Here is a 14074-nt window from a genome sequence, read left to right as displayed (position 1 = left end):
TCATGAATGGTTGATTTTCTTTATAATTCAAGACCGCAGAATCTAGCAAACAATACACTAATACTTGGAACACTTTTTTTAACACAAAAACATCTATTAAATAAATGACAGGAAGTTGATAACAAGGAAGTAGAGCGCTATGGAGGAACTTGTTCTGCAACACATACACAAATATTTTTGGGAAAAGTAGAAACAGAAGCCTCATGGGACAGGAAGATGGAATTTTCATAGGGAATGAAGAGACCCAAATTGTAAATTGTAAAGTGTAGAAAAGTAAATTCATTATTGAGAATTATTGGAAGGGAAATTTCCCTCATTTCCTTTTCAGCAATAGAAGAGAAAGGGGGAGAGAGAAAGGTCGTGAGCTCAACATGAATGGAAGTATAAATTAACTCTCTACGAGAAAAACTGCAAAAGTTGATGTTAGGACGTGGAAAAGAGTATGAAAATAATCTATAAGAAAACGCCTGAGAATTGTAAAGCACTTGCACAACCTGGGTCTCTCTCATCGCCATTTGTCACCCAGCCACCCTCCACAAATTCCAAAACGAAGGCTCTCCGGTCTTCAATCCTTTTATAATTCCATCTCTTGCAGTAGGAAAACTTCCGGAGGAGAAACTGATTCGTAAGAATATGCCATTATGGAGCCAAATTTCTCAACTTGCCCGAGCATTTTGAGGGAACACTCTTGAAATAATGAACTCAAGAAAACGTTTGGAATAGAAGGTAGGATCCACAGCAGAAATGGACAATGAATCAAATTGAATGGATTTGTATGCATGTTCGATCTTCTTGCTCATATTGTACTCTTGTAGAATGTCGATGATACCCAGATATAGAACGACATCGTAAGCCTCGTGGAACATCTGCTTTTCTTCTTTCCCTGGAATTTGCTCTGCTCTTGCAGGCATGTTCACTCCTAGTTGGATTTGGAGTCTGCATATAACCAAGTGCAAAGGGGTTCTCTCAACAGGAATTCTCTGATACTGCTAAATTCCAGTAATTGCAAGAGTATGGAGTAGACAATGAGGATTTGTTGGAGAGAAAAAAGTCGTACCTTGCAGTACCGGGCAACAGAAGATCCACCTCCTCGTCCCCAGTAGCAGATGATGCTCGCAAACGGCTGCCTCTGATGTGGGGGCCAACAACAACACTATTATCATCTGTGCGAGGAACTAAGACAAGGCCCTGTGGGTAGGTCGATATGTCATCCTCGAAAGGATCTGCCATTTAACATTAGCAGCCAATTGTGTCATTTAATTCAAATCAAATCAAGAAATAAACTGGGCCACTGGCTATACACAAAACTATACTAATCTTGACAAATTTATGAAGTTGAATTGGGCCACTGTCACTTAACATTAGCATTAATGCAAAAAATATGAAATTTAGATGACCACAAACATTGAGCTCGGTAGATTCTTCCAATCTTAAGCTCAGTCCCAATGGGTAAACAGAAGTGGGTCTTAGGCTGGATAATCAACAAGTTGCTGTAACTGAAAGTCAATATGAAACTAATGTTTCAAGTCATACTCATAGTACATCAATAGCCAACTTGGGGAGATAAGACTTGAAATCTGTTACGTCGGATATGGAAAACTAATTGAGATAATTTTCCAATTAGGTTCATAAAAACGCTCAAATCAGAATTTCTGAAGTCAAATCTTAGAAACAAAAACAATAATAAAAAAGAAAAAGTGAAATCAGAATTTTCAATCACAGAATATCAACAGCTAGCAGCACTTTAATTTATGAGACCCCTTAAGTTCGTGATTTCTCCAACCCGTGCTATTTTTTTTACCATATATGCTATTTAGTCAATTATTTATAAATTATATCATAATTTTGAAGAACATAGATGTTAACTGGAACTACCAAAAGATATAAATATTCTCATATGATACTCACCCTCCTCCGCAAGAATTCCCAATCCATCAGCCCTCATGCTTCGACTGTAGGACATATTGGATTGCAGCTGCTGTGGGGCACGATAATGCACACCCAATAACAGGCTATAGTCCATGATATTCTGCTCTTCTAGGAATTTACTGTCAATCTCAATTTGCCTATATAGAGGAGAACATTGATTTAAGAATGAGACACGCGCATATACCTTTCAGTGTTAAAACATGCTTGTCCAGCAATAGTTGTTTGGTGAGCTAGAGTTAATTCAATCAAGTCCTACTCTATGTTGGTATCATGCTTACAAGGAAAAACAAGTTCTGTGACATACTAATGTTGGGCCTAGTCGGTTTAATTAGAGATAGGATAGCCTTCCAAGAAACAGAGAATAATTTAAGAGCAACTTACTTTAGTAAAGCCTCTCGCCAAGTAGGTTCCAAATAAAACGAGTAGTTCAAATCCAAATCCTTGAGTATGGTGTTTTCATCTATTTCAACCTTATCCGCTGAACGTCCAAGAGACGAACCCTTCAAATCAAATCTCCTATGAATTCTCAACTCCGTACAGAACATATTTCCCATTACTACAAAGCGAAACTGCACAAAAGCAAGAAATTAGCTGATAAACAGTGGTTGTTTGTTTATTACTTAATGACTTGAATTACAAAGCAATATTGTCAACAGTAAAAATCATGCTATCACAACGTCAGAAATAGCATGATACAACAACATTGTAATTTCTAACAATATGCTAGAGCCTGCACATCTAGAACACATCACATGTGGAAGAACTGGAGAATGCCACAGGCTAAGACAAAAGCTCCAAGTTTTGGAGTTCAATACCTTCTGACCGCTGGATGGCTTGATTCTATGAAGACCAAAAAATTTTGTAATCAGTGTATTCTCATATGTCCTCACATGATGATGATAATCTGGAAGCATCCGCAAAAGAACCTACAGCACAACATTAGTCGGTATTATTTGCTATAAAGGAATAAAAACAGATGGCAATTTCTATGAAAATTTAATCATTGCATGTAGGGGCGTGCAACAACTAGTGTGCTCGTTGCAAGTAGAGATGAACACACCTTAACTTCAGATTTTCGGAGTGTTTTAATCATGAAACGATCATCTTGGGACAGGAAGAAGACACTACCACTCTTCCCAGGTGAAGATAGCTCTCTAAGAGCATCATTTCCACAAATGGACATCATGTAGTCAGCAGCATCAATCTTAAACATCTCCCTCAGGTTCCTATAACGAATTTTTATAAACTAGAATTAAGAGGATGCAGATAAAGCATAAATTCCATCATTATTGTGCACTCTTTTTCTTCTTTGAGAACTACAGTTCATCTTTCTTGCAACCTTAGAAAATGAAAGTCAAAATGCATAACAAAATTATGGGATTAATCAAGTACATACTCGAATCCTGAAATTAAACAAAAATTTCGATTTTCCACATAACAAAGAAACTTGGGTTGGAAAAAACAAATATTCCAGAACTAGACTAAAAGATATCTAACAAACAACGTTGACGCTTGACAGAAAGACAAAAATAAAAAGCATCGTGATGCAAAATCTCAAACGTCCAATTATGACTGAGAGCCAAAAATGATAGTGATTTTTTTTTAAATGGAGACAGAAAAAAATGATAGTGACACAAAAGAACCGTTAAATGATTTCTTCTTACCCTTTGAGATTTTACTTCCTTCCATGCCATATGAGATTTTACCCGTTAAATGATTTCTTCTTACCAAAAGAAAACAATTATGAAATACTCTCAACTAGTACTTATAAAGCTGAACATTGGCTACAACGAGACAAAAATTGGACCTACTGAGGGCATCCAATCATAATTTATTTGGCTGTCATATTAGCATCTCCATTTCTGACCAAATTTCTCTATCAAATATAGGATATTTCATTATGAAAATTGGTAAACAAGCACCCACACCTAAATCAGAGCGATCATTTAAAAGGGTAAGCATGTCCGTATAAATGACTACAGTCCTCAAAAGTGAACATAAACTCCTGAAATAATATATATATACACAACTATATTGCATCCTAGTATATGAATGAATCAACATTTGAATGTATCTACAAATGCTCTTGCACCTATGGCTCCATGTATAAATGAATCAATGGATGAATGATCTGTGTACATAACAAACTGCAATGATGTAATCTAGCATCTAACCTGAAGACCATTGGACAGTAATCTTTCCACTTAAAATCTTCTGATTGATGAGGTGGAGTCAACTGGGAACCTTCTTTAGGAAAGTTCATCCAAAAGCTTGCTCGAGGACCAAAGTCTGAACTCCTGACTTCCCGTCTTTGTATTGGTGTAATTTTTCCCACAGTGTATCTGACCACATTCTAATGTATGTTCAACATTAACTTTTCAAAGTTGTTGACGGTATAAAATCACATATATTCATCTTTACGGTCACATATAACTAGTAATAACTGGCAAGTAAATCAGGATTGTGAGTTCAAGAACAGAAGGTACACAAGAAAGCATCATCCCTCTGTCCTCTGAATAACTGGTTTATCATTTAAGCCCGTTCTCATTAAGTCGTTTTCTTCAATCATCTATTTTCCCTGGTAATGTTATTTCTAAGACATGTGTTTAAATCATACTCGTGAATTTGCGGCTTCCATGCCAACGGAAGATTAATCAATATAATTATCAAAGACTAGGCACAAGCAGCAAACAGTGGATGAATAAATATGTGTATAATATTCTAAAAAGAAAACACAACTCGGGAGTTTTGTTTAAATGTAGCTAAATGAGCATACCTGATTCCAAGTTGTAAACTGAGCATCAAATCGTAACTCCTATGACCTTTTATGATCATCTCACCTGGTTTCTTAACCTCTTTGACCAGCTTTCTCTGTTTTCGTTTTGCTCTTCTTGATGATGGGGAGGTAAAACTATTGTCTAGAACAAGTTCACTAATAAGTACACCTTGCATGTACTCCCGTTCCAAAATTGGGATTTTTGTATCTATTTCATTTCCGCCAAATTCATATTCTGATAACCCTGATGAAGGGTCATGCCCAAGTACTTTTTCAATTGAAACCTCAAGACTCCAGCGCCTTTCAAGGGAAACATTTTTAGTGCGATACTGTTCCAGATTTAACAGATTTCCCTTTGAGATCTTATCAGATGAAACACGAGACGATTGCTGGTTCTCACCAACCTTGAAATTTCCCATATCCCCTGAAGTGGCATGATGAATATGTGCATGATTTTTGTTTTTCAAATCAGGTAACAACCCTCTTTTCCGCAATGCCTTCAGGTAAATTTCTTGACCCGCTGGAAGGCGGCTTCCTTTTGGATAGAACGATCCTTTTCCATCCTTCAAGCCCCTAGTCCACGTCCCCACATAGCAGCCTCCATCACTCCACATGTATACCCCGAACCCATGCATCATGCCACCCAGCCAGTTTCCTTCAAATGAATCACCATTTATCCAAGTAAGGGTCCCTTTCCCTGACATACCCCCTGCTTTCATATTCCCCAAATAAACATTTCCATTAGCCCATGTATACTTACCGGGGCCTTCAGGCGTTCCCTGCATCCAAGATCCTTCAAAAACATCTCCATTTGGATAGACTTGATAACCTAAACCATGTTTCAAATTTAATTTCCATCGTCCCTTGTAAGTCAAATTATCAGGACCGATGTATGTTCCTGTACCATGCATATAACCACCTGAAAATTCACCCTCGTAAACTGCACCAGAAGGAAAACGAATTTTTCCATTCCCATGCCTCATCCCCCTTCTCCACTCACCCTCATATATGCATCCATCTGACCAGACATATTTCCCCGTGCCCTCGGGGATGTTACCAAGAAGAGACCCAGAATACAATTCACCATTGACAAGCAATAGCTCCCCAACTCTGAAGCGGGCGGACTCAGAGGAATGAACAGTTTCGCCATTTGTTATCGCAGATGTAAAATCTTTGATAGAAATAGCATCAAGCGATTTGGTTCTCTCGGCAGAAGAAAGTGCCCCGTCCACGTTTTCAACGATGGCCTCAGGGCCAGACATGCATAATGCCCAAAGAAGTCAATTTCTTATTAATATATTAATTTCCAATCCACACCATCCACTATAAGACAGACAGGATATTGTACAAAGAATGTTTATCGCAGAAAGAAAATTCCTCGCTCCAACTTTCGTTCTTTGATCTATTAACAGCAGAAATAAGAGACTTGTGAGCATGATTAGATTACAAAATCTATCAACAGAAACAGAGCACAAAAAAGCAATTTATATTCACTAGTATTTATAACTGATTTGAAAGCAACAAGGGAACAAAAACAAGCAGTGTAGAGCTCTTTATAACCTACTAAAAAATCTGGATCTGCCACCATCTTCAAAGCTAATAGTTCAATTTAAAAACACCACACAATCAACCTAGTTCAAACGGAAACCAATAACACCTTACAGATTGTCCGTTTGGTAGAATGTGCCATAAGGCTACAATCCGTTTCCTGAGTCTGTATTCGAAACTAATAGGGTACAGCGCAACTGTCTAAATTAGACGATTAATTCTTAGAAAACAAACACCGCAAAGAAATCAATAAACTCCAACGTTCACCATTACGTAGTTGACTTTCCTGAGTGAGTTTACAAACATCGTGTATGGAAAAAAGCAGAAAAACGGGAAAATACTTGAAAAGAAACTAAAACATGTGAAGTAAGAATTTCCAAAAGAAAAGAAGAAGCTAAAACTGATACTGAGAATGAAAGGAAGCAGAAATGAAAGAGAGGTTGTACCTCCGGAGAAGAGAATCAAAGAAAGGGGGAGAGAGGAGGATCTGAGAAGAGGAGAGGAAATTGGTGGAGCAGAAACGGAGTAGGTGGAGGAGATTAAAGTGGAAAAACAAGATTGAGGAGTGCTGTGAGAATCGCTTTCGGATCGATCTTTTTCAGTAGGGGATAGTGAGGATTGTGGATCAAAATCCCGCTACCTTATATTACTTTTGGATCAAACCCGCCACTCGATTCTATATTCTTATTCTTCTTTACCCAGATATTGCTCCCACTCAAACCAACTTATTCAAACCCAAATTCCTCCTCTTTTCCTTCACCTCTCTCCCCTAAACCTTTCAAAGACATCTTTGCCCTCTCTTTTCCTTTCCTTTCCTTTCCTTTTTTTACTCTTCTTATAATCTTATATACATATGAATGTGAGTGTTAGATTTAAATTACATCCGTCACTGATCTCATGGAATACCAAATTAATTTATTAGTTCTTTCTGAAATTTAATTAATATCTTCTCGATTTTAACCTATTTTTCACCGTTACAATAAATTAAAATATGTTTAGTATTAAATTCTGATTATCTATCTATAATTCAAAAGAAAAAGAAGAAAATAGGAATTAAATAGAAAAGTTAAAAATCGCACGGAAATGTAATTTTACGTTTGTTTTGTGTTTTTTTTGAACCTTTCCCACTTTATTTAACTTAGGTAGATGCTGTCTCCCAATATCCATTCTGTCTGTTTCTTTATTTTAGTAATAAATATTGTTTTCAACTTTAACAAAAACAATTAATTTATTATCAAAATAAACAAGTTGATAAGTATTCAAAAACCTCTCCTCGTGCCCTTTTTTTGTCCCATCCAAATGCATCTCCATGCTGTACGGTTCTATATTTTATCGATTCTATTTTTATAAATATACTAATCACTCAATTAAATTTCATAGTAACTTCTTTTATTTATTTTTTTCGTTTTTACTATAAAGTTTTTTTGTATTAAATATTAATTCTTTTTTTTTTCTTTTTAAAAAGGCTTTTGGAGTACATAAAACTTGGACAATGATTGAACTTACACAATCCAATGAGCCTAAATGGCAAAAAGAAAAAAAAAATGTTTCAATGACGGATCAAGTTCTCGATTCAACTTTACATGCAATTTCTTTTACCTTTTTTCTCTTTCATTTCCCAAATTTAAAAAGTTATCTATAAAGTATTCAATATATATATGTGTGTGTGTGTGTGTGTATAAAGTGACTGGGACCAGTAACATATTTAATTTTTTTTATATAATACTAACAATGTATGATAGTGGGTATGATTAGCCTTTGATTACTAAGGTTTTGATCATATTTTAATATTAATTAAGGGCGTAAGAAAGACATCCCATAAAGGATAACTTAAATATTTTGAGAATGCTACCAAGTCTATATTGTTGTTCTATTCTCGTTATTTTTCTATTCATTAATGTAATATTAATATAATGTGTGACTTAAAATATTATTTATTTAACTAATTGATGGGAAATTTTGAAATTCTTAGTTGTTTGTGTGTGTTTTTAATAATATCTTTAAGAAATAGACCAAATTTGTGTATTACTTCTTCGATGCATTTACTTCAACTTCACAATAATAATATTAATTTTAATTATTTACGAACTTAAAAGTGGTTGAATTTTCCAAGTTTTAGGATTTGGTTTAATTATTTGAATACTCATTGATGATATTATAAATTAATATCACTAGGGTGTATTAATTATAAAGGCACTGACTTCGCTTGGGATTTGGGCATACCTTTTCTTTTTAGAGAAGTATAGATTATATTATATAGTTCTTATATGGCTTCCTTTTCTATTGGAGAACTATTGGGAAAATGATATACCAAAACCAATTCACATGCATTCAAAAATATTAGTCATTAACCTATTAAAAAGTTCTTTTTTTAGAAAAAAAAAATTAGAATTTTTTTCTCAACATTTATAAGAATTTTTAACTTTTGGTATATTTTGTAAATATTTTAGTTGTTTTTGTTATATTTAAATATATTTTTTAAAAAAATTTAGATTATGGTATTTATTTGTTAATTTAAATTTGGTATATTTTATAAATATCTTATACGTTTAAAAGATTAGATTAAAATTAAATCATAAAAAAAACCAATTAAAGTATACAAAGTTTATGTCTTGTTTAGTAATCGTCTTGTTCATTAGTTTTAGTTTTTAAAAGTCAAGTCTACTATTTCCTAATTTTTTATGATGATCTGTATTTTTTTTTTTTTATGTAATGGTTGAATTTTCAACCAAATTCAAAAAACAAAAACAAATTTTTAGAATGTATTATTATTTTTTTTTTCATTTTCTAAAATTTGGATGGATTTTTTAAATTGTTGATAAAAGATAAATAACATTGAGTTTAATTTTCAAAAAAAAAAAATCAAAAGAAAACTAAATAATTATGTATGATAAAATTTAACGATTTGATTAAACGTGTGAAGTTGGAAAAAACTGAAAAGGCATAAACATCCAAGTGAAGGACTTTTTAGGGATTTAGAGGGAAAAAAATCCAGTGGGTTACGACAAGTCGGAAATGACCAAAGCCTCTCTCTATCGAGAAAGAATATTGAAAGAGAGAGGTCGGTTCATTATTTTATGCTCACCGCCGACGATGCCGTCCCAACACTCCTTGACATTGTTTTTTCTACCCACCCTTTTAATTATTTAATCAAACTAATTAAAATTACCCTAATCTATTCTCCTAATCTTCTAGGATCTGACGTACTTTTGATTTGATGCATCCACTAATTCTTTAATTTCTTCCTTATTTTTTCTAAAAAAAATTAATTTCATTGTATTAATCCAACTTGTTTCCCATTGCCCATTGGCATTGTTTCACCTAATTGTGATGTTTGTTTATTTACGTTACTTTGTCAATAAAATAAATGCATGTGTGTTGGGAATCTTGTGATGTAGTTTTAAAATGTAGTCGTTTTTTATAAAATATCGAAAGAATGGTTACTCCATGTTTCATGATTAAACTCCTATCTTATATGATTTTAATTTCAAACTAAGTCGTATTATTTACTTTAGAGTTTTTGTATATTAAATTAAAAGTTTTCTTATAATTGAAATAGTATAAAAATTTCGAGAAAATGTTATTGTAATTAAAATCAAAAAGAGATAATTCAATGTGACTATAAAAATTTATACATAATAGTTTTTCTTCGTAGAAGTTGTAGTTTTTAATTAAAAAAATTAGCATGCATTTTAACAATTTAATAATAAATATAATCCTTACTTCATCAAACGAAGTTTGTCATTCAATAAAAACATGAAATCATATATAATATTTTTGTTGGGACGTCTTTTAATATATATATTTTCTTTTGTTGTTAAATACCTAAAGTGAATGGAATAAAACTATTTGTGTTATTGCAACTTTGACATATTCTTAAAATTTATTTTCCATATTCGAAATATGTATTCTCCCTCTCATTCACACTATAAAGTAAAGAAGTAAACCGATTTTAACTTTTCATCATTGATTCCCACCTAAAAGAACATCTATATTGTTGATGTACACAACACAAGTAAAAGTTATTCCAAATGCACATTGATACATTTTATAATAATACAAAGGTCTAAACTTGACCATTTACATTATTTTTTGTCTGTTAAATAAAGTTTTCATGCGACATTGTGCTGATATATATTTGGAATATAAACAAATACATCTATACATTTAATCTCAATATATGTTTTCCTTGAAAAAGACATCCCTTTCCCTCTCCCTCTTTCTCTTTTTCCCTTTGAGATAAAGTGTTGCTACAATTTTTCCAAATGGAATGAAAAGACAATATTAGAAAAAGAATAAAGGTAAAATTTAAAAAGGATTGATCCTAAAAATTTGTAAAGTTTAGAAATGTCATTTAAAATCAACCGACCTTCTTTTCCAATCGGATTGAAAAGACACAACGCTATCATTTTTATTTTATATATAAAAAGTATATTGTTTTCTTAAAAAACAGAAAACAAACGAATCACCAAACACACACATCCTCTAGATTGCTAGGTAAAAGATCTACGTTTGAACCATAATGTGCTTTGTACATAGCTAATTAGTGAGTACCATTGGTAGTAAAGATAATTTCTTTTTAATCTTCTTTTGATCCTATTTAATATTTCTATTTTAAAACTTTTAAAAAGATGTATTAGGAATTGTTAATTTAAAGGTCATTATCTTTTTGTACGTAAATATTTTATTTTTTAATTTTTTCTATAAATATAGAAGTTTGACGTGAATTAGAAAATAAATTAAGCACATAAGAAAGGTTGAAAGAAAATTATTCTCTGAATCAATGGTTCAGAAATTTCTTCAATAAATTTCATTAATTATCATATCACAATCGACGTGATAATAAACTCTTTTGATGTATGAATAATAAAGTTTAATAAGTTGCAAAAACTTTAATGATATTAAAAAAAAAAATATATATATATATATATATATATATATATATAATCTTTGTCTCTCATTAATTATGGTGGAGCCTCCATTTGACCAATTAGAATCCATTATTCTGTTTGCTAATTAATTAATTAATACATGTTGCCCACTCCACATCCCTTATCAACTACGTGTCGGCTGTATATATCTTTGCTCCATCTTTGATGGGATCATTGCAAGTAATTTTGATTCAAACAAATCTATAAATATTGTCATACATTTTCTTTCCTCCATTTTGTCATCCAGTTTAATCAAATTGTTTATTTTATTGACAATACGTTGGATATTTTAGTACCTAGATTTGGGTAATACCCTTGGCTTAATTTTTTATATTTTCTTACTCGATTCTGTGCAATTACTCGATATTTGGATGATAAGTGTTTAATCCATCAAGTTAGGTTCCAATTAATTAAAATTTAACTTAAGAACATGTATAATCTTACCATTAGTACGTTGAGTTGAGAGGTAAAAAAAAAAAAATCTACAATAGTTAATTAGTATTTTTTTTCAATTATATGTAAAGTGATAATTGGATTCTCTTCGCTTTTGTTGATGATATACGTATTAGTTAACTATCATTGATGGCTAAAAATAACAAATATAGGATAGTATATATTGATGTTTTAAAAAAAGAAGGTATAAGTAATTATTGTTATCGTTATTATTAATTTAACAAAGTGGAAAGCTAGAATATCTTATTTGTGTTTTGATTAGATAACCATTTAAGTTGACAAAATTAGAATTAAAAAGCAACTCATGATTAAATGATAGAAATTTTATGGAATTAAATTTCAAATGCCAAAACATTATGATTGCCAATCACCCATCACTCAATGATCTCCACAAGTTTGGCCTTTTCCTAATCCCCAATATCTTCATCTATTTTTCTTTTCCTTTCACATGGATAATTTGTAGATGTTCTTTGTCATGGGGAGAAGTTTGTATTATTCATACTTAGAATTAATTTTTTAATAATTTGATCGGTCTTCTAAATAGTCTATATTTGTATATGGTATAGACTGGATTGTGTTTGAAATTGTTCCAATCTAGCCTGGAATTTATTATTAAATTTCACGGAAAACTGTAAGGATTAATTTTCTAAAGTTATAGGAATTAAATTCTAATTTTCTCCTAATCATATAGGTCTAATTTGTAATTTGTTTTTACATATCAATCTTTATATAATATATACATATATATAAATACAGAAAACATCAATCATCGTAATTGAATTCAAGTTTAAGTTTAAATTATTGTCGTGCTTAAACCTATGCCTACAATATGCGTACTCATATTTCAATGCAATGCTTCCAATGAAGACACATCCATAGGCATAGCCCACAATTTGAGTGGAACAACGAATATGTGCCTTCCTAGTCGACACACACAATACTAATCTGTTTAAATTTTCCCTTTTTCCACCCTTTATTGCCCGTCACTGACAATCAATACAGTTGTTTTTTTTTCTTTTATTAAAGTTATCGTTATTAGCTTTTAAATTGATTAATACTATTGAGTAATGTCAAGTTGATCTTGGTTGTAAAAATCTGAGAAGATGCTCGGTGTATAAGAATTACGAAGTGACATCTATTTAAAGTACGACTAAATAGATTATTGATATAACAATAAAATTAAACGATAAAGACACCAAGATTGTTAATTTGAATTTCTATTCTTACAATGATTATAGAAAAAAGAAAATAAACTAAATAGAAAGAAAACAGCGGGGGATGTTGGGTGATTGTATGTTATGGAGCGGGTGGGTAAAGTAAGAGCGGTGGGGCTGTGGAGCGCCCAAAGAACCCAAAAGGCTGTGGCTCTTTCAATTCGACGGCCCATTAATAAGACCTTTTATACTTGAAATTTCAATCCAACCCTTGTACTTCCTAATCTCACTTTTCATTTTCTATTACTCATATGATTTTTGATAATCATGATTTATATTTTAACTCTCCAAACATCTGTTGAAGACAAAATTTTAAGGATTCACATAATTGAAGAGGTATATAATGAATAATGAATAAATAGGTATAATAAGATTATGAAGAATGATAGGGCATTAAAATTTTGATACAGCCTACATCCTATTATATTAATTTCCTTTTATTCTTTTCTCAACTAGGGAGGAAGGAAAACATCTCATGCTTTATTATTAAGACATTGAAAAATGACAGAATTAATGAAAACTAAATAAGAAACACAAAATTTACGTAGATTTGAGAAATGACGAAGTTTTCTTCTTTTTTGTTTTCTATTTCTTATTTCTTGTTTTATGTTTCTGATCAAGTAAATAGAAATAAGAAATGGAGAAACTATATTTTATTTTTTTTAAATTTGGTTTTCTTTTAAAAATAATTATGTTTCTTGAAAAATGATAAATAGGAATCGAAAACAAGAAGCACAAATATTGTCAATCAAACTATACATTTATATACTTTTTGGAATGGTTGACCATTTTTTTCCGATTGGAAAAGATGTCAAGTGCAATTACCACATTATAACTAATTATTCGGCAAAAAAGGAAAAAAAATATTTTCTTTTCATATTTCTGCATCTCTATTAACTTTCTCGAAGTCTATTAGCAACAGAGTCTATAGTAAATTTTGTTATAATTAGAATTTTAATAAATATTACTATACGATCAACAGGATAACTAGTTTTAAAATTTTTAGTATTACATTCCTAATTTTGTAGTTGTAAAACAATTTGGACACTCATTCTCATTTAAATATAATAAAATCAAATATGACCATTTTTACTAATACACGTTAATTATATAGTTAACCTACTAATTTATTTATTTATTTAAAGTTTACGCAAGAAAGAATAGTCGGCCTATATTTATTTTTAAGAAGGGACATAATAATACTTTTCTTAGTACAATTTAAA

At 31.6% G+C, this 14074-nt stretch overlaps 1 protein-coding gene across 1 annotated transcript; it reads right to left on the bottom strand.

Moving 5' to 3' along the window:
* Positions 1-249: 249 nt before the first annotated feature.
* Positions 250-7084, bottom strand: LOC103486523 (phosphatidylinositol 4-phosphate 5-kinase 9). The gene is made up of 9 exons (XM_008444513.3): positions 6700-7084; positions 4706-6107; positions 4104-4271; positions 2990-3155; positions 2745-2855; positions 2311-2498; positions 1909-2066; positions 1058-1223; positions 250-936 (listed from the first exon to the last, which is right to left on the bottom strand). Exons 2-9 carry the CDS (start codon positions 5965-5967, stop codon positions 657-659), a joined length of 2499 nt encoding a protein of 832 aa, XP_008442735.2. The 5' UTR covers positions 5968-6107; positions 6700-7084; the 3' UTR covers positions 250-656.
* Positions 7085-14074: the final 6990 nt, after the last annotated feature.

Source organism: Cucumis melo, chromosome 4 (assembly GCF_025177605.1).
Source record: "Cucumis melo cultivar AY chromosome 4, USDA_Cmelo_AY_1.0, whole genome shotgun sequence".
Lineage (NCBI taxonomy): Eukaryota > Viridiplantae > Streptophyta > Magnoliopsida > Cucurbitales > Cucurbitaceae > Cucumis > Cucumis melo.
Note: the sequence above shows the minus strand (reverse complement) of the source record. Positions and strands in the feature narration are given on the sequence as shown.